The following is a 22352-nucleotide window of genomic DNA, read 5'->3' on the forward strand; positions in this document are numbered from 1 at the left end:
AGAAATAGAAAACCTGAACAGACCTATAACCACTAAGGAAATTGAAGCAGTCATCCAAAATCTCCCAACAAACAAAAGCCCAGGGCCAGAAGCCTTCCAGGGGAATTCTATTAGATATTTAAAGAAGAATTAATACCTATTCACCTGAAAGTGTTCCAAAAAATAGAAATGGAAGGTAAACTTCCAAACTCATTTAATGAGGCCACCATTACCTTGATTCCAAAACCAGACAAAGACCCCATCAAAAAGGAGAATTACAGACCAATATCCTTGATGAACATGGATGCAAAAATTCTCACCAAAATACTAGCCAATAGGATCCAACAGTACATTAAAAGGATTATTCACCATGACCAAGTGGGATTTATCCCTGGGCTGCAAGGTTGGTTCAACATCCGCCAATCAATCAACGTGATACAATACATTAACAAAAGAAAGAACAAGAATCATATGATCCTCTCAATAGATGCAGAAAGAGCATTTGACAAAGTACAGCATCCTTTCTTGATCAAAACTCTTCAGAGTATAGGGATAGAGGGTACATACCTCAATATCATAAAGGCCATCTATGAAAAACCTACAGCGAATATCATTCTCAGGAACGCGGCAGGGATGTCCACTCTCACCACTGCTATTCAACATAGTATTAGAAGTCCTAGCCACAGCAATCAGACAACAAAAAGAAATCAAAGGCATCCAAATCAGCAAAGAGGAAGTCAAACTCTCACTCCTTGCAGATGATATGATACTGTATGTGGAAAACCCAAAAGACTCCACCCCAAAACTGCTAGAACTCATACAGGAATTCAGTAAAGTCGCGGGATATAAAATCAATGCACAGAAATCAGTGGCATTCCTATATGCCAACAACAAGACAGAAGAGAGACAAATCGAGTCGATCCCATTTATAATTGCACCCAAAACCATAAGATACATAGGAATAAATCTAACCAAAGAGGCAAAGGATCTGTACTCAGAAAACTCTAAAATACTCATGAAAGAAATTGAGGAAGACACAAAGAAATGGAAAAACGTTCCATGCTCATGGATTGGAAGAACAAACATTGTGAAGATGTCAATGCTACCTAGAGCAATCTACACATTCAGTGCAATCCCCATCAAAATACCATCCACTTTTTTCAAAGAAATGGAACAAATAATCTTAAAATTTGTATGGAACCAGAAGAGACCCCAAATAGCCAGAGGAATCTTGAAAAAGAAAAGAAAAGCTGGTGGCATCACAATTCCTGACTTCCAGCTCTATTACAAAGCTGTCATCATCAAGACAGTATGGTATTCGCACAAAAACAGACACATAGATCAATGGAACAGAATAGAGAGCCAGAAATGGACCCTCAACTCTATGGTCAACTCATCTTTGACAAAGCAGGAAGGAATGTCCAATGGAAAAAAGACAGTCTCTTCAACAAATGGTGTTGGGAAAATTAGACAGCTAGATGCAGAAGAATGAAGCTGGACCATTTCCTTACACCACACACAAAAATAGACTCCAAATGGTTGAAAGACCTAAACGTGAGACAGGAGTCCATCCAAATCCTAAAGGAGAACACAGGTAGCAACCTCTTCGACCTGAGCTGCAGCAACTTCTTCCTAGACACATCGCCAAAGGCAAGGGAAGCAAGGGCAAAAATGAACTATTGGGATTTCATCAAGATAAAAAGCTTTTGCACAGCAAAAGAAACAGTCCACAAAACCAAAAGACAACCGACAGAATGGGAGAAAATATTTGCAAATGACATATCCGATAAAGGGCTAGTATCCAAAATCAATAAAGAACTTATGAAACTCAACACCCAAAGAACAAATAATCCAATCAAGAAATGGGCAGAAGACATGAACAGACATTTTTCCAAAGAAGACATCCAAATGGCCAACAGACACATGAAAAAGTGCTCAACATCGTTCGGCATCAGGGAAATCCAAATCAAAACCTCGATGAGATACCACCTCACACCAGTCAGAATGGCTAAAATTAACAAGTCAGGGAACGACAGATGTTGGCGGGGATGTGGAGAAAGGGGAACCCTCCTACACTGTTGGTGGGATTGGAAGTTGGCGCAGCCACTCTGGAAAACAGTATGGAGGTTCCTCAAACAGTAAAAATAGAGCTACCATACGATCCAGCAATTGCACTACTGGGTATTTACCCCAAAGATACAAATGTAGGGATCCGAAGGGGTACGTGCACCCCAATGTTTATAGCAGCAATGTCCACAATAGCCAAACTGTGGAAAGAGCCAAGATGTCCATTGACAGATGAATGGATAAAGAAGAAGTGGTATATATACACTATGGAATATTAGGCAGCCATCAAAAGGAATGAGATCTTGCCATTTGCAACAATGTGGCTGGAACTGGAGGGTGTTATGCTGAGTGAAAGAAGTCAATCCGAGAAAGACATGTATCATATGACCTCACTGATATGAGGAATTCTTAATCTCAGGAAACAAACTGAGTATTGCTGGAGTGGTGGGGGGTGGGAGGGATGGGGTGGCTGGGTGATAGACATTGGGGAAGGTATGTGCTATGGTGACCGCTGTGAATTGTACAAGACTGTTGAATCACAGATCTGTACTTCTGAAACAAATAATGCAACATATGTTAAGAAAAAAGAAAAAGAAGAAGATAGCAGAAGGGGAAGAATGAAGGCGAGTAAGTCAGAGGGGGAGACGAACCATGAGAGATGATGGACTCTGAAAAACAAAGTGAGGGTTCTAGAGGGGAGGGGTGTGGGGGGATGGGTTAGCCTGGTGATGGGTATTAAAGAGGGCACATTCTGCGTAGAGCACTGAGTGTTATGCACAAACAATGAATGATAGAACACTACATCAAAAACTAATGATGTAATGTATGCTGATTAACATAACAATAAAAATTTTAAAATAAATAAATAAATAAATGACACACACACACACACACACACACACACACAAAATCAGCACCTGGAATAACATTACCTGCACATAGTTCCAACCCAGCGATTTCCCCTCCTGGAATTAATCCTTCCAGAAATGCTTAAAAAGTGTGCAAGGATCTTGTCCAGTGATGTTTATTTCAGTATGGCTTTTGATAGCAAGAAGTCAGAAAGTCCAAATGTCCAACAGATTGGCTAAATAAATGATGATGGAATCAAATCATGGGATAGTATGCAGCTATTAATAAAAGAATGGTGTAGTATATATATATAGACATATTAACAAGCAAAAATGTCCATGAGCTATTAAGTAAAGCAAATTACAGGGTAACATGTATATAGTATCTCATTTCACTTAAAAAAACAAGTACTTTCATTAAAATGTTTATACTTATTAATATTTCTGGCACATAGACATAAAAATAATCAATACTTATTATGAGCCAGGTATTAAGTGTCTTACATATGTTAATTTTAGGATGATATCTGTGAAGTAAAGACTATTGTGTCCATTTTTGCATGGGGAAAGAGGATACACATCTAGGAGGTGGCAGAACCAAGATTTGAACCTTGGCAGGCTGGTATCAGAGGCTGAATCCTTCTAGCAGGTGTTCACTAAATGGCTTCAGTGTGTGTATGTGTGTGTGTGTGTGTGTGTATGTGTGTGTGTGTCTGTGCATGTGCACATGATTCACAATGTGAAAGGGTATGGAAAGATATACATCCAAATATTAACATTGATTATGTCTGAGGAATAGAGTTAGGAAAGAATAGCAATAATAATATTAATGTTGATATGATTCCCTTTATTGATCATCAATAAATTGACTTCTTCAATGTGACTCTGACCCCAACCAAAAAAAAAAAAATATGAGAAAGATTCACAACCTAATAAATACAAGGAAGAAATTAATTGACTCCAGTCAGTTGAGGAAGGAAATTAACTGAAATCCTAGTAGGAATACCAATTTCTATCTATCCAAACTGGACAGTAAAAACATGAAAAGAGGGGCATCTGGGTGGCTCAGTCAGTTAAGGATCCAACTCTTGGTTTTGGCTCAGATCATGATCTCAAGGTCTTGAGATGGAGCCCTGCATTGGCATGAGTGTGGGGTCTTTCCTCAACACACAGAAAAATCTCAGGTAGAATCGTCCTGCAAAAATCTTGTCCTCAATTCCATGGCTGAGGAAACCTCATTAAAACTCCCTTTGAAATGTGAAATGTATTCTTAGCTGGGAATGCTATTTTATTCCCTTGGGGAGGTTAAACATTGGTAGGCAAACTAAGACCCCATAGTGTTAACACTTTTGTGTTCGATTTAGAAAGTTTTGTGATCTTTGGTATAATCTGGAAAGTAGTTGTTGAAAGGGTTTGGAACAATTCAACACATTAGAGAAGCTAACTGATTAACCATGTGATTTCACTGCCAAAAGCAATTAGATGTGTGATAAACGTGTATTTAGTATGAACACTGTAAGAGAACACAGCTGTTGATAATGGTTTTGAATATTTAAAAAAATCTGAATTATTACATTTACACATTTGATTGATTGGATTTATGAATCCCTTGAATGCACAATGACTTTGCCTTTTAGGTTTGTAAATCTTCCTCATTAGGTATTTGAAATTTGGAGGGAAATAAGAATATTCGTATAAAATGAGGGAATCTAACTAAATTTGTAAAATTGGTTCATTTATGGAAATTTAATCTGAAAACCCTAGGAGTGAATGTACACTTAATGAATAAATATGTTTTACCAATAAATTAATTTTAAATCAAATTACAAATGAAAGCATTATTCTTATTTTGGTACAAAACCAACCAAATTTATTAATAAACTAACAACAACTGTAAGTTCGACTTAAAATCTTAAGAAGAACTAGGTTTTCAAATCTACCATTGTAATGGCTGAGTAATCTCATCTCTAGGTATTTACCCTGGAGAAATGAAAAATCAGGGACACACACACACACCCAGACCGACACACAGATATACAAACTGTATGCGAATGTTTACAGCAGCTCTACTGATTAACGCCCAAAGCTGAGGTGGGGGTCAGGGTAAGAGGGAGATGTTGATCACGTGGAAGCAACTCAGATGTCCTTCCCAAATGAATGGATAAACTGTGGTACATCCATAAAGTGGGGTACTACTCAGCCATTAAAAGGGATGAAGCGCCCACCTGTGCTTTAATGTGCATGAACCTTAAAAATATTACACTCCGAGTAAGAAGCCAGTCACAAAAATATTACACTCCCAGTAAAAAGCCAGACACCACATTTTGTAGGACTCCTTTTTCATAACATACCCAGAACAGGTACGCCTAAAAAGACAGAAAGCAGATTAGTGGTTGCCAGGGGCTAGGGGAGGGAGGGATGAGGAACAGCTGCTTCGTGGGTCCAAGTTTCCTTTTGGGGGGATGGTGGTGGTGGTGGTGATGTTTACACAATGTTGTGAATGTAGACAATGTCACTAACAGTTATAAAAAAATAAGAATTGGGACTATTGATCACAACCTTGATGAATCTCAAAGGCATTATGCTGAGTGAAAGAAGCCACATCCTGGGGGCGCCTGGGTGGCTCAGTTGATTAAGCGTCTGCCTTCAGCTCAGGCCATGACTCAGCCCCACCCGGGGCTCCCTGATCAGCTGGGAGCCTGCTTCTCCCTCTGCCTCTCCCCCCACCCCCACTCATGCTCTCTCTCTCTCCCCCCCATAAATAAATAAATAAAAATCTTAAAAAAGAAAGAGAAAGAGAGAAAAAGAGAGAAAGAGAGAAAGAGGAAAGAAAGAAAGAAAGAAAGAAAGACAGAAAGACAGACAGAAAGAAAGAAAGAAAGAAAGAAAGAAAGAAAGAAAGAAAGAAAGAAGCCACATCCTGTGTGATTCCATTTATATAATATTCTTGAAAAGACAAGACTCTAATGACAGAGATTTACTGGGTCTGGTGGTGGAGGGAGCATCTGACGATAAAGGGGAAGCCCAAGGGAGAGTTGGGGAAGGAAAAGGAACGGCTCTATATTCTGATTGTGGTGGTGGTTACACAAATCTACTTAGGTAATAAAACTCATAAAACTGGACAGAGAAGGGCAATTTTACTGAATGTTAAATTTTAAAAACTTGCAGCTGTAATAAATTAAATGCTAACTCAACCCATTAATAATAAGAGGACTTTCTGTACCCAAAGTGTCCCCCCAAGATGTTCAAAGCTTGAAACCCAGTTACAAAGACTTTGTTGTTACCTTCAGAGAAACCATGGCAGTTCTGTTTCCACAGGCATTGTCCAGAACACTGAAGGTGGCATTCATTAGTGTGCAGAAGGAACCCTGTGCCCCAGAGGAAGAGCATGAGTGAAACACTGATTGGTCGATCCCCCAGCATGTAAAGTACACATTGGCCATCCAGTCTACCACAAGAGTGATCCTAAACAGCTAAGGTGTCAGGAGGCTCTAGAATTCTCAGGAAAATAGAAACTCACCATTTGAGCAGACTTGGAGTCACAACACCTTTCTCTTCAATGAATAAAAGAAGCAAATACAAAGAAACAGCAAAACTACTTAGTGGGGTCAAAGATGGGGGAATGTGCGAAAAAAAAATTCAGTGGTCCAAATCGAATATTATTTAGCCACCAAAAGGAGTAAAGCATTGGCACCTGCTACAATGTGGGTGAACCTTGAAAACATCATGCTCCGTGAGAGAAGCCACACACACACACACACACACACACAAACCATGTACTCTATGATTACAGTTATATGAAATATGCAGAATAGACCAACTGATGGACACAGGGAGAAGATCAGTGTTTACCAAGGGCCAGAGGCAGGGGGAACTGGAGGGCAATGTTGTTGGGGATACAGTTTCTTTTGAGGGGATGAAAATGTTTGAGGGCTAGAAGTGATGGTTGCACACCATGGTGAGTATACTAAATACCACAGCAACAAAAACTTATGATGTACTATATGCTGGCTAACTGAACATCAAAAGTTTTTTTTAAATAAAAAATAAAGTGTTAGAATGGTGAAGTTTTAGGTGTATCTCACCACAATTTTTATTTTTTTAATTTAATTTAATTTTATTAAGTTATGTTAGTCACCGTACAATACATCATTAGTTTTGATGTAGTGATCCATGATTCATTGTTTTCGTAAATCACCACAATTTAAAAAACAACAACAACAACAACAGCAGCAGTGGTCCAAATTGCATGGGAATTCCCAAGCTAATTTATAAGCTCCTATTGAAAATTGTGACATCAGTTCCTGAAGATGCTCATGGAAGCTCTAGTCGCTGGAACAACTTCATTAGAGAATCAGGACATCCAAATTCCTCTTTGCCTGGTCCAGGGGCTATGCATCACCCCTCCCACATCACACAGATACAGCACCAGCACCCTCACTGGTAATTAGACTCCAACATCCTTTCCTCTGTTCATGAAAGAATTCCCAAGTTTTAAATAGACAAATGTCCTCCCTTCTCAGCTTTCCTTGAAGCCAGGAAACAGAAGTGATACTGGGTTAAACTCTTAACAGAGTTTAGAGAAGAACTATGCCTTTCACTTCCCCCTCCCCATTTCCTACCAGGTGAAATGCAGACGTGATGGCAGGAGCTGGAGCAGCCATCTTGGACCACAACGTGGGAGGCTTGTGTTGATGCTGGCAGAGCACTTACAGAGCCATCATATCAACTCTCCACAGCTGACACTCAGATGTTTACAAGGAGAGAAATAAACTGGTATATAATTTAGGTCACCATTATTTTGGCCTTTGTTAAACCTGCAAAATGACATCCTACCTGAGTGGTTTCTAGGAACCTTCTAGGAACTTCTAGAAGTTCTTCTAGGAAACTCAAGAGCTAGGAACCTTAAAAATACTTACATGTTCAGGCTCCACTGCTCCTCCCACTTGGCAGAGCTGGACCCACTCATTGTTGGGTATCACATCTTCTTTACACTTAAAGGGAATCCCTAGGAAGGAAACAAAAGCAACCAAATTAAAGTTCAACCACAGCAAACTATGACTGAAAGACAAATCTGATTTTATTATCCCCTGCTTCAAATCCATCCATTACCAGATTATATGATAGCTACACACTGAAACATCAGGGACTTTGAGAAGCAGGAGACTGAGTGAAAAGATCTGGTCAGAAAAGACTATCCAGAGCATGATACCATTTTTATAATGCTCCAAAGCAAACAAAACTAAGTGGAGTATTGTTTAGGGATACATACATAGGGGGCATTTTTTTAAGTAGGGGAATTATTAACACAAAGTTCCCAGTAGTCCCCTCTGGGGAGGACTAAGAGAGATCTAATGGGGAATGAACATGCAGGAAACACAAGGGCATTGATGATATTTTAGTTCTCATGTTGGTGAGGGGCCTCAGGCATACTCATTTTATTATTATACTTCATTGCCTCCATATAAGCTACCTCTATTTTTAATGTACCAAGTATCCACAATTTTAAAAAATTTAAACCTTTCACAGTTCCCTATTGTTCTTGGGGGGATAAAAAACCATCTCCAAAATTCCTCACATGGCTCACCATTTCCTGCAAGATCTGACCTCTGCCCATGTCCTCAGGTGCACCTGCTGCCATTTCCCCTGGTTCTCACTCTGTGTTAGCCTTAGGGCCTTTGCACATGCCACAACCCAGCACACTGAGATCTCCACTCTTCATGTGGATAATTCCTACTCTTCCTTCAAGCTTCAACTTAAATGTCACTTGCCCAGAGTATATTAAATATCTCATTACTCACTCTGAAGCACATTATGATTTTTCAGGAGTCACACTCATTGTGCTTATTAAATAATTATGTATGTGCTTTCTACTTCCCTTCCTAGACCATGAACTACATGAAGGCAAATATCATGTCCATCACATCCAGGATTGAATCATCACTGCCTAGTGCAGGGGCCTGTTTGACTAATAGATGTTCCAAGAATAATTAATTGAATGAGTGAATTAATCAATGAGTGAATGAATACATTAGAAAAGAGAGAATTGTAGATGAGGTAAAGTTAAGAGGAAGATCCTGAGTTTGAGTAGATTGAAGATTTCACAACCAAACCAAGACACAGATTCCATTGCCCAGAGACACAAAGAAATGATTACTTTTGCAGCTGAAGTTCAAGGAGCCTTCTGGATTGGGTTGAAAGCCTCCAAGGCAGCTACAGCTGTAGGAGCCCAGGGCATTGGTGCAGACAGAATTGGGGCCACAAGGTGATGGATCTTGGGAACACTCATCAATATCTGCAAAGAACTTGAGAATATCAAACAACGCAGGAGAACCAGGAGATACTTCTTTCCAGGGATGTTCAGCAAACTCTCTTCTCACCTCTACATTCGACTTCTTGGTCTGTGAAGCTTGGCTGTCCATTGCTTGGTACAAAGCCAGGAGAGCAGGTGCAAAAGTAGCTCCCAGGAGTGTTGGTGCATGTTGCATTGGAAGGGCACATGTGAAGGCACTCATCAATATCTATAGGGTAGAGAATGGGCATGAGGCAAAGTTGGCTAGCAATCCTACAAAAGTCATGCTTCCAATGCATAGAGTTATCCCTAAAAAGGGGTAGCCCAAGCAGGGACAACATTTCCCAGACCCTCTGCATGTAGGTGGGACCATGTGACTAATTTTCACTTATAGAATGTGAGCAGGTACGACATCTGTCTCTTCTGGGCCAAGGTGTTTGCCAAGTGGGTGTGCCTTCTCTCTCTTTCCCCACCACTGGCTGAATCAGGGATTCCAAAGCATAAGGGATATGAGAACCAACAGATACAAGGAAATGGATCCCTATATCACCATGTGGAGAAAAGCTGCCCATTGGCCAGGTATGTCTATATTGGATGGTAATGAGAGTAAGAAATTTCTATTAGCGTTAAGCTAGTGATTCTCAACTGAGGGCAGTGTGCCCCCTCTACCCCCTGCCAGGGGACATTGAGCAATGTCTAGAGACATCTTTGGTTGTCATGCCTGGGCTGGGGGTAGGGGGTGATCTAGTGGGTAGAAGCCACAGATACTGTCAAACATCCTACAGTCCCCAGGACAGCCCACCACCACAAAGAACTATCTAGCCCAAAATGTCAATAGCACCAGAGTCGAGGAAGCCTGGCCTACTAATACAGGGGGATGCCAGGTCACTGTGGCACTATGGAGTTACCTCTCCATCTGGAGGTTTCTGAGCCATAGAGGATATATGGAATAGAATGTCCTGGGGGAAAAAATAATCAGGAGAGAGATAGGGGCAAAAGTTTTCATATTCCTCTGTCAATTCACAAAACAGGAGGAATAAACAGGCAACATCCATTAGAGGCCTATGCAAGTATACAGTGTGTTGCACTGTGCATTACCATGGAGCATTAGGAGAAGTCCTTGGGATATGAATGTAGACTAATTTGGAAATCTCAAAGGAGAATGACCCACAGCTGGAAGGTACAGGTAAGTGGTTTTCCTCTTGGTATCATAGAAAACATCTCTAAACAAAGGGTGCCCTTCTTTTAATAGTGAGCTTCCCACTTACAGACATATTTAAGCATCCACAAGGTGAACTCTCGTCAGAAATAGCACAGAAGGGACCTAAGCAAGATGGCGGCGGAGTAGGAGACCTAAGTTTCATTTGGTCCCAGGAATTCAGCTGGATAGGGATCAAACTATTCTAAACACCTATGAACTCAACAGGAGATCGAAGAAAAGAATAGCAACAAATCAGGGCGCCTGGGTGACTCAGTTGGTTAAGAATAGCAACAAATCTCTGAACAGAAAAGCGACCACTTTCTGGAAGGTAGGACGTGTGGAGAAGTGAATCCGAGGTGATATCCGGGAGGATAGATAGCGGGGGAGGGTGGCTCTGTTGGCCGCTTCTGGCAAGTGATAAAGCCACAGAGCACAAAATTGGAACTTTTAGAGGTGGGCTCCACTGAGGGACGTCGCTCCAGGGGCAAGGGGGGGGTGGACCCTCGTGGGGACAGTGTGGTCTGAGGATCCTTGGTGTCACAGAAAGACCAGAGGTGCCTGAGTGCAACAGAGCTCCCAGGTATCGGAGCAGGGAAGCCTGCTGCAGAGACGGAGCCGAGGAGTGGACTCTCAGCCCGGGGTTGCCATAAACCATGATCCGGGGCACAGTCGGGCCACTGCTCTTCCAGCAGGGACCCAATAAGCAGCAGATCTGGGGATACTCCCCTTCCTCCCCCAGGAGAAGCAGCGTGGGAGCTTACCACAGGGATCTGCTGGGTTTGGAGACTCCACACGGGGTCATGTGCAAGAGATAGAAATGCTCGGTCAATAAAAAAGGAAACACTCGGTCACAGCCAGGTGAGCATGGAGTTCGGCCAGAGACCAGGGAGATGGGAGTGATTAATTGCTTTTCTCTGGGAGCTCACTGAGGAGTGGGGCCCTGAGCTCTCAGCTCCTGCAGCGCGGAGATTAGGAGGCCGCCATTTTCACTCTCATCCTCCAAATTTGTATGGAAAGCTTGCAGGGAACAAAAGCTTCTGAGAGCAAACCCAAGCAGATTACTTAGCCCGAACCCCAGCAAGGCGGGGCAATTGCGCCTCTGGAAAAGACATTTGGGAACCACGGCAACAGGCCCCTCCACCGGAAGATCAGCAAGAACAGCCAGCCAAGACCAAGTTTACCGATCAATGAGAATGGCAGAACTCCAGCGCTAGGGGAATGCTGCACATAGAATTCATGGCTTTTTTCCCATGGTTCTTTAGTCTTTCAAAGTTAACTTTTTTAAACTTTTTTTTGAATTTTTCTTTTTCCTGTTTCAACCAACATCTTATCAATCCCTTTTTTAAAAGATCTTTTTTATTTTTCATTTTTAGAGGCATATTCTATCCCTTCATAGTAGTTAACCTTATTTTTGGTATAGATAGATAGATAGATAGATGATAGATAGATATATAGATTGTTCTCTCTTTAAAATTTTGGACCCAGTTTCTTCTAACAGATCAAAATATACCTTAAATCTCTAGTATATGGCTTTGTTCTAGTCTCCTGCCTGATCATATTCTCTCCCCCCCTTTTTCTTTAAATCCTCTTCTCTCTTTTTTCAACCAACTTCTTATCTTATCAGTATCTTTTATACAATCTTTTATAATTTTCATCTTTACAGATATATTCCATCCCTTCATTGTATTAACCCTTATTTTCTGTACATACATAAGTTTTTCTGTCTTTAAAATTTTGGGAGGCACTTTCTTCTAATAGACCAAAATACGCCAAAAATCTAGTGTGTGGCACTGATCTATGCACCAGCCTGATCATATTCGATCATATTTTTTTGTATGTTTTTGTTTATTTGTTATCTTTTTCATTTCTTTTTTCTTTTTTATTTCTTTCCCTTTCTTTTCTCCCAGTTTCAGGTCTTTTCTGATTTGTTCAGTGTATATTTTCTGGGACTGTTGTTACCCTGTTAGCATTTTGCTCTCTCATATACCTATTCTTCTCTGGACAAAATGACAAGACAGAAAAAATCACCTCAACAAAAAGAACAAGAAGCAGTACTGACTGCCAGGGACCTAATCAATATGGACATTAGTAAGATATCAGAACTAGAGTTCAGAAACAGTCCACAAAACCAAAAGACAACCGACAGAATGGGAGAAAATATTTGCAAATGACATATCAGATAAAGGGCTAGTATCCAAAATCTATAAAGAACTTCTCAAACTCAACACCCAAAGAACAAATAATCCAATCAAGAAATGGGCAGAAGACATGAACAGACATTTTTCCAAAGAAGACATCCAAATGGCCAATAGGCACATGAAAAAGTGCTCAACATCGCTCAGCATCAGGGAAATCCAAATCAAAACCTCAATGAGATACCACCTCACACCAGTCAGAATGGCTAAAATTAACAAGTCAGGGAACGACAGATGTTGGCGGGGATGTGGAGAAAGGGGAACCCTCCTACACTGTTGGTGGGAATGCAAGCTGGTGCAACCCCTCTGGAAAACAGTATGGAGGTTCCTCAAACAGTTGAAATTAGAGCTACCATACGATCCAGCAATTGCACTTCTGGGTATTTACCCCAAAGATACGAATGTAGGGATCCGAAGGGGTATGTGCACCCTAATGTTTATAGCAGCAATGTCCACAATAGCCAAACTGTGGAAAGAGCCAAGATGTCCATCGACAGATGAATGGATAAAGAAGCGGTGGTATATATACACAATGGAATATTATGCAGCCATCAAAAGGAATGAGATCTTGCCATTTCCAACGACGTGGTTGGAACTGGAGGGTGTTATGCTTAGTGAAAGAAGTCAATCCGAGAAAGACATGTATCATATGACTTCACTGATATGAGGAATTCTTAATCTCAGGAACAAACTGAGGATTGCTGGAGTGGTGGGGGGTGGGAGGGATGGGGTGGCTGGGTGATAGACATTGGGGAGGGTATGTGCTACGGTGAGCGCTGTGAATTGTGCAAGACTGTTGAATCACAGATCTGTACTTCTGAAACAAATAACGCAACATATGTTAAGAAAAAAGAAAAAGAAGAAGATAGCAGGAGAGGAAGAATGAAGGGGAGTAAGTCAGAGGGGGAGACGAACCATGAGAGATGATGGACTCTGAAAAACAAACTGAGGTTTCTAGAGGGGAGGAGGGTAGGGGGATGGGTTAGCCTGGTGATGGGTATTAAAGAGGGCACATTCTGCATGGAGCACTGGGTGTTATGAACAAACAATGAATCATGGAACACTACACCAAAACAAATGATGTAATATATGGTGATTAACATAACAATAAAAAATTTAAAAAAATGACTGTAAAAAAAAAAGAACTAGAGTTCAGAATGATGATTTTAAAGATACTAGCTGGGCTTCAAAAAAGCATGGAAGAGGGGGGCGGAGCAAGATGGCGGAGGAGTAGGAGACCTAGATTTTGTCTGGTCTCAGGAATTCAGCTGAATAGGGATCAAACCATTCTGAACACCTACGAACTCAACAGGAGATCGAACAGGAGAGTAGCAACAACTCTCTGAACAGAGAAGCGACCACTTACTGGAAGGTAGGGCGTGCGGAGAAGTGAATCCGAGGCGATATTCGGGAGGATAGACGGCGGGGGAGGGGCCTCCGCCGGCCGCTTCTGGCAAGTGCTAGAGCCGCGGAGCCCAAAATCGGACCTTTTAAAAGTTGGCTCGGCGGAGGGACGTCGCTGCAGTGGCTAAGCGGGGGGTGGAATCCTCCCGGGACAGTGTGGTCTCAGGACCCTTGGGGTCACAGAGAGACCGGGGGTGCCTGAGTGCAGCAGAGCTCCCAGGTACCAGAGCAGGGAAGCCGGCTGCAGAGACGGAGCAGAGTCGCGGGCTCTCAGCTCGGGGTTGCCACAAACTGTGATCTGCGGCCCAGTCGGAGCACGGCTCCCCCAGCAGGGACCCAACAAGCAGCAGATCCGGGGAGACTCCCCTTCCTTCCCGGGGAGGAGCGGTGCGGGAACGCACTGCAGGGATCTGCTGGGTTTGGAGACTCCGAGCGGGGTCGGGTGCCAGAGATAGCAACGCTCGATCACAGGCCGGGTGAGCACGGAGTGCGGCCGGAGACCGGGGACACGGGAGTGACTGCTTTTCTCTGGGGGCGCACTGAGGAGTGGGGCCCCGAGTTCTCGGCTCCTCCGGGCGGAGACTGGGAGGCCGCCATTTTCGCCCTGGGCCTCCAAAGCTGTACCGAGAGCTTGCAGGGAACAAAAGCTCCTGAGAGCAAACTGGAGCAGCTTCCTTAGCCCGGACCGACAAGGGCGGGGCAATTCCGCCTCCGGCAAAGACATTTGGAAACCACAGCAACAGGCCCCTCCCCCAGAAGATCAGCACAAACAGCCAGCAAGCCAAGACCAAGTTGATCGATCAAGGAGAATAGGAGAACTCCAGCGCTAGGGGAATACTGCACATAGATTCATGGCTTCTTTTTTTTTTTTTTTTTTTTACCATGATTCATTATTTCATCAAAGTTAATTTTTGTTGACTTTTTTTTATTTTTCTTTTTCCCTTTTTCAACCAACATCTTATAAATCCCTTTTTTTAAAAAAAAAACATTTTTTATTTATTTATTTTTTTTCATTTTTAGAGTCATATTTTATCCCTTCATAGTAGTTATCCTTGTTTTTGGCATATATATATAAGTTGTTCTCTCTTTAAAATTTTGAGGTACAGTTTCTTCTAACAGATCAAAATATACCCTAAACCACTAGTGTATGGCTTTGTTCTAGTCTCCTGCCTGATCACATTCTCTCCCTTTTTCCTTTTTTTTTTTTTTCCTTAAATCTTCTTTCTTTTTTCAAACAACTTATCTTACCAAGTCCTTTTATAAAATCTTTTATAATTTTCATCTTTACAGTCATCTTCCATCCCTTCATTGTATCAACCCTTATTTTGTACATATGTCTTTCTTCCTTTAAAATTTTAGGAGGCACTTTTTTCTAACAGACCAAAATACGCCCAAAATCTAGTGTGTGGCACTGATCTATGCACTAGCCTGATCATATTTGATCATATTCTGCCTTTTCTGAATTGTTTTGTTTTTGTTTTTATCTTTTTTTTCTTTTTTTTTTCTTTTTCTCTTTCTTTTTTCTTTCTTTCCCTTTCTTTTCCCCTGGTTTCAGGTCTTTTCTGATTTGTATACAGTATATTTGCTGGGGACGTTGTAAACCTGTTAGCCTTTTGTTCTCTCATTCATCTATTCTCCTCTGGACAAAATGACAAGACGAAAGAAATCACCTCAGCAAAAAGAACAAGAGGTAGTACCGTCAGCCAGGGACCTACTCAATACGGACATTAGTACGATGTCGGACCTAGAGTTCAGAATCATGACTTTAAAGATACTAGCTGGGCTTGAAAAAAGCGTGGAATTTATTAGAGAAACCCTTTCTGGAGAAATAAAAGAACTAAAATCTAACCAAATTGAAATCAAAAAGGCTATTGATGAGGTGCAATCAAAAATGGGGGCACTAAATGCTAGGATAAATGAGGCAGAAGAGAGAATCAGCGATATAGAAGACAAAATGATGGAAAATAAAGAGGCTGAGAAAAAGAGAGAGAAACAACTACAGGATCACGAGGGCAGAATTCGAGAGATAAGTGATACGATAAGACGAAACAACATTAGAATAATTGGGATCCCAGAAGAAGAAGAGAGAGAGAGAGGGGCAGAAGGTATATTGGAGCAAATTATAGCAGAGAACTTCCCTAATGTGAGGAAGGAAACAGGCATTAAAATCCAGGAGGCACAGAGAACCCCTCTCAAAATCAATAAAAATAGGTCAACACCCCGACATCTAATAGTAAAACTTACGAGTCTCAGAGACAAAGAGAAAATCCTGAAAGCAGCTCGGGAGAAGAGATATGTAACCTACAATGGTAGAAACATTAGATTGGCAACAGACCTATCCACAGAGACCTGGCAGGCCAGAAAGGACTGGCAAGATATCTTCAGAGCACTAAACGAGAAAAATATGCAGCCAAGAATACTATATCCAGCTAGGCTATCATTGAAAATAGAAGGAGAGATAAAAAGCTTCCAGAACAAACAAAAACTAAAGGAATTTGCAAACACGAAACCAGCCCTCCAAGAAATATTGAGAGGGGTCCTCTAAGCAAAGAGAGAACCTAAAAACAGCAAAGAGCAGAAACGAACACAGACAACAGACAGTTAACAGTCACCTTACAGGTAATACAATGGCACTAAATTCATACCTTTCAATAGTTACCCTGAATGTAAATGGGCTAAATGCCCCAATCAAAAGACACAGGCTATCAGATTGGATTAAAAAACAAGACCCATCCATATGCTGTCTGCAAGAGACTCATTTTACACCCAAAGACACCCCCAGATTGAAAGTGAGGGGGTGGAAAACCATTTACCATGCTAATGGACACCAAAAGAAAGCTGGGGTGGCAATCCTTATATCAGACAAACTAGATTTTAAAACAAAGACTGTAATAAGAGATGAGGAAGGACACTATATCCTACTTAAAGGGTCTATCCAACAAGAAGATCTAACAATTGTAAATATCTATGCCCCGAACATGGGAGCAGCCAATTATATAAGGCAATTAATAACAAAAGCAAAGAAACACATTGACAACAATACAATAATAGTGGGGGACTTTAACACCCCCCTGACTGAAATGGACAGATCATCTAAGCAAAAGATCAACAAGGAAATAAAGACTTTAAATGACACACTGGACCAAATGGACTTCACAGACATATTCAGAACATTCCATCCCAAAGCAACGGAATACACATTCTTCTCTAGTGCCCATGGAACATTCTCCAGAATTGATCACGTCCTAGGTCACAAATCAGGTCTCAATCGGTACCAAAAGATTGGGATCATTCCCTGCATATTTTCAGACCACAATGCTTTGAAACTAGAACTCAACCACAAGAGGAAAGTCGGAAAGAACTCAAATACATGGAGGCTAAAGAGCATCCTACTAAAGAATGAATGGGTCAACCAAGAAATTAAAGAAGAATTAAAAAAATTCATGGAAACCAATGAAAATGAAAACACAAGTGTTCAAAATCTTTGGGATACAGCAAAGGCAGTCCTGAGAGGAAAGTATATAGCAATACAAGCCTTTCTCAAGAAACAAGAAAGGTCTCAAATACACAACCTAACCCTACACCTAAAGGAGCTGGAGAAAGAACAGCAAAGAAAGCCTAAACCCAGCAGGAGAAGAGAAATCATAAAGATCAGAGCAGAAATCAATGAACTAGAAACCAAAAGAACAGTAGAACAGATCAATGAAACTAGGAGCTGGTTCTTTGAAAGAATTAACAAGATTGATAAACCCCTGGCCAGACTGATCAAAAAGAAAAGAGAAATGACCCAAATCAACAAAATCATGAATGAAAGAGGAGAGATCACAAGCAACACCAAAGAAATACAAACAATTATAAGAACATATTATGAGCAACTCTATGCCAACAAATTAGATAACCTGGAAGAAATGGGTGCATTCCTAGAGATGTATCAACTACCAAAATTGAACCAGGAAGAAATAGAAAACCTGAACAAACCTATAACCACTAAGGAAATTGAAACAGTCATCAAAAATCTCCCAAGAAACAAAAGCCCAGGGCCAGATGGCTTCCCAGGGGAATTCTATCAGACATTTCAAGAAGAATTAATACCTATTCTCCTGAAACTGTTCCAAAAAATAGAAATGGAAGGGAAACTTCCAAACTCATTTTATGAGGCCAGCATTACCTTGATCCCAAAACCAGACAAAGACCCCATCAAAAAAGAGAATTACAGACCAATATCCTTGATGAACATGGATGCAAAAATTCTCACCAAAATACTAGCCAATAGGATCCAACAGTACATTAAAAGGATTATTCACCACGACCAAGTGGGATTTATTCCTGGGCTGCAAGGCTGGTTCAACATCCGCAAATCAATCAACGTGATACAATACATTAACAAAAGAAAGAACAAGAATCATATGATCCTCTCAATAGATGCAGAAAAAGCATTTGACAAAGTACAACATCCTTTCTTGATCAAAACTCTTCAGAGTATAGGGATAGAGGGTACATACCTCAATATCATAAAAGCCATCTATGAAAAACCTACAGCGAATATCATTCTCAATGGGGAAAGGCTGAGAGCTTTTCCCCTAAGGTCAGGAACGCGGCAGGGATGTCCACTCTCACCACTGCTATTCAACATAGTATTAGAAGTCCTAGCCACAGCAATCAGACAACAAAAAGAAATCAAAGGCATCCAAATCGGCAAAGAGGAAGTCAAACTCTCACTCTTTGCAGATGATATGATACTGTATGTGGAAAACCCAAAAGACTCCACCCCAAAACTGCTAGAACTCATACAGGAATTCAGTAAAGTAGCGGGATATAAAATCAATGCACAGAAATCAGTGGCATTCCTATACACCAACAACAAGACAGAAGAGAGACAAATCAAGGAGTCTACCCCATTTACAATTGCACCCAAAACCATTAGATACCTAGGAATAAATCTAACCAAAGAGGCAAAGGATCTGTACTCAGAAAACTATAAAATACTCAGGAAAGAAATTGAAGAAGACACAAAGAAATGGAAAAACGTTCCATGCTCATGGATTGGGAGAATCAACATTGTGAAGATGTCAATGCTACCTAGAGCAATCTACACATTCAATGCAATCCCCATCAAAATACCATCCACTTTTTTCAAAGAAATGGAACAAATAATCCTAAAATTTGTATGGAACCAGAAGAGACCCCGAATAGCCAGAGGAATACTGAAAAAGAAAAGCAAAGCTGGCGGCATCACAATTCCGGACTTCCAGCTCTATTACAAAGCTGTCATCATCAAGACAGTATGGTACTGGCACAAAAACAGACACATAGATCAATGGAACAGAATTGAGAGCCCAGAAATGGACCCTCAACTCTATGGTCAACTTATTTTTGACAAAGCAGGAAAGAATGTCCAATGGCAAAAAGACAGTCTCTTCAACAAATGGTGTTGGGAAAATTGGACAGCCACATGCAGAAGAATGAAACTGGACCATTTCCTTACACCACACACAAAAATAGACTCCAAATGGTTGAAAGACCTAAACGTGAGACAGGAGTCCATCCAAATCCTAAAGGAGAACACAGGTAGCAACCTTTTTGACCTTAGCCGCAGCAACTTCTTCCTAGAAACATCGCCAAAGGCACGGGAAGCCAGGGCAAAAATGAACTATTGGGATTTCATCAAGATAAAAAGCTTCTGCACAGCAAAAGAAACAGTCCACAAAACCAAAAGACAACCGACAGAATGGGAGAAAATATTCGCAAATGACATATCAGATAAAGGGCTAGTATCCAAAATCTATAAAGAACTTATCAAACTCAACACCCAAAGAACAAAAAATCCAATCAAGAAATGGGCAGAAGACATGAACAGACATTTCTCCAAAGAAGACATCCAAATGGCCAACAGGCACATGAAAAAGTGCTCAACATCGCTTGGCATCAGGGAAATCCAAATCAAAACCTCAATGAGATACCACCTCACACCCGTCAGATTGGCTAAAATTAACAAGTCAGGGAACGACAGATGTTGGCGGGGATGTGGAGAAAGGGGAACCCTCCTACACTGTTGGTGGGAATGCAAGCTGGTGCAACCCCTCTGGAAAACAGTATGGAGATTCCTCAAACAGTTGAAATTAGAGCTACCGTTCGATCCAGCAATTGCACTACTGGGTATTTACCACAAAGATACAAATGTAGGGACCCGAAGGGGTACGTGTACCCCAATGTTTATAGCAGCAATGTCCACCATAGCCAAACTGTGGAAAGAGCCAAGATGCCCATCGACAGATGAATGGATAAAGAAGATGTGGTATATATACACAATGGAATATTATGCAGCCATCAAAAGGAATGAGATCTTGCCATTTGCAACGACGTGGATGGAACTGGAGGGTGTTATGCTGAGTGAAATAAGTCAATCAGAGAAAGACATGTATCACATGACCTCACTGATATGAGGAATTCTTAATCTCAGGAAAGAAACTGAGTGTTACTGGAGTGGTTGGGGGTGGGAGGGATGGGGTGGCTGGGTGATAGATATTGGGGAGGGTATGTGCTATGGTGAGCGCTGTGAATTGTGCAAGACTGTTGAATCACAGATCTGTACTTCGGAAACAAATAACGCAACATATTTTAAGAAAAAAGAAAAAGAAGAAGATAACAGGAGAGGAAGAAAAGGGGAGTATGTCAGAGGGGGAGACGAACCATGAGAGATGATGGACTCTGAAAAACAAACTGAGGGTTCTAGAGGGGAGGGGGGTAGGGGGATGGGTTAGCCTGGTGATGGGTATTGAGGAGGGCACGTTCTGCATGGAGCACTGGGTGTTATGAACAAACAATGAATCATGGAACACTGCACCAAAAACTAATGATGTAATATATGGTGATTAACATAACAATAAAAAAAAAAAAGCATGGAAGATATTAGGGAAACCCTTTCTGGAGAAATAAGAGAACTAAAATCTAACCAAGTCGAAATCAAAATGGCTATTAATGAGGTGCAATAAAACATGGAGGCTCTAACTGCTAGCATAAACGAGGCAGAAGAGAGAATTAGTGATATAGAAGACCAAATGATGGAAAATAAAGAAGCTGAGAAAAAGAGAGATAAACAACTACTGGATCACGAGGCCAGAATTCGAGAGATAAGCAATACCATAAGATGAAACAACATTAGAATTGGGATCCCAGAAGAAGAAGGGGGGGGCTATAATTGGAGCAAATTATAGCAGAGAACTTCCTTAATTTGGGGAAGGAAACAGGCATCAAAATCCAGGAGGCACAAAGAAACCCCCTCAAAATCAGGAAAAATAGGTCAACACCCCAACATCGAATAGTAAAACATATGAATCTCAGAGACAAAGAGAAAATCTTGAAAGCAGCTCGGGAGAAAAGATCTGTAATGTACCATGGTAGAAACATTAGATTAGCAACAGACCTATCCACAGAGACCTGACAGGCAAGAAAGGACTGGCATGATATATTCAGTGCACTAAATGAGAAAAATATGCAGCCAAGAATACTATATCCAGCTAGGCTGGCATTGAAAATAGAAGGAGAGATAAAAAGCTTCCAGGACAAACAAAAACATTTGTTTCATGGAAACAAATGAAAACGAAAACACAACTGTTCAAAATCCTTGGGATGCAGCAAAAGCAGTCCTAAGAGGAAAGTATATAGCAATACAAGCCTTTCTCAAGAAACAAGAAAGGTCTCAAATACACAACCTAACCCTACACCTAAAGGAGCTGGAGAAAGAACAGCAAATAAAGCCTAAACCCAGCAGGAGAAGAGAAATAATAAAGATCAGAGCAGAAATCAATGAAATAGAAACTAAAAAAACAGTAGAACAGACCAACGAAACTAGGAGCTGGTTCTTTGAAAGAATTAACAAGATTGATAAACCCCTGGCCAGACTGATCCAAAAGAAAAGAGAAATGACCCAAATCAACAAAATCATGAATGAAAAAGGAGAGATTGCAACCAACACCAAAGAAATACAAACAATTATAAGAACATATTATGAGCAACTCTATGCCAGCAAATTAGATAATCTGGAAGAAATGGGTGCATTCCTAGTGATGTATCAACTACCAAAACTGAACCAGGAAGAAATAGAAAACCTGAACAGACCTATAGCCACTAAGGAAACTGAAGCAGTCATCGAAAATCTCCCAATAAACAAAAGCCCAGGGCCAGATGGCTTCCTAGGGGAATTCTACCAAACATTTCAAGAAGAATTAATACCTATTCTTCCGAAACTGTTCCAAAAGTAGAAATGGAAGAAAAACTTCCAAACTCGTTTTATGAGGCCACCATTATCTTGATCCCAAAACCAGCCAAAGACCTCATCAAAAAGGAGAATTACAGGCGGAGCAAGA

At 41.0% G+C, this 22352-nt stretch overlaps 1 protein-coding gene across 1 annotated transcript in view; it reads right to left on the reverse strand.

Moving 5' to 3' along the window:
• ADGRE1 (adhesion G protein-coupled receptor E1) overlaps positions 1-22352 on the reverse strand; it is a 74013-nt gene that overhangs the window by 21548 nt on the left and 30113 nt on the right. Inside the window, exons 6-9 of the mRNA XM_028126209.2 lie at positions 9275-9415; positions 9052-9189; positions 7814-7902; positions 6179-6262 (exon numbers count right to left, since the gene is read on the reverse strand). Coding sequence (XP_027982010.1) covers positions 6179-6262; positions 7814-7902; positions 9052-9189; positions 9275-9415 — 452 coding nt within the window. The remainder of the gene's footprint in view (positions 1-6178; positions 6263-7813; positions 7903-9051; positions 9190-9274; positions 9416-22352) is intronic.

Source organism: Eumetopias jubatus, unplaced genomic scaffold (assembly GCF_037043125.1).
Source record: "Eumetopias jubatus isolate StellerSeaLion01/CBP00866 unplaced genomic scaffold, mEumJub1_p1.0 scaffold_1, whole genome shotgun sequence".
In the NCBI taxonomy this organism is placed as follows: domain Eukaryota; kingdom Metazoa; phylum Chordata; class Mammalia; order Carnivora; family Otariidae; genus Eumetopias; species Eumetopias jubatus.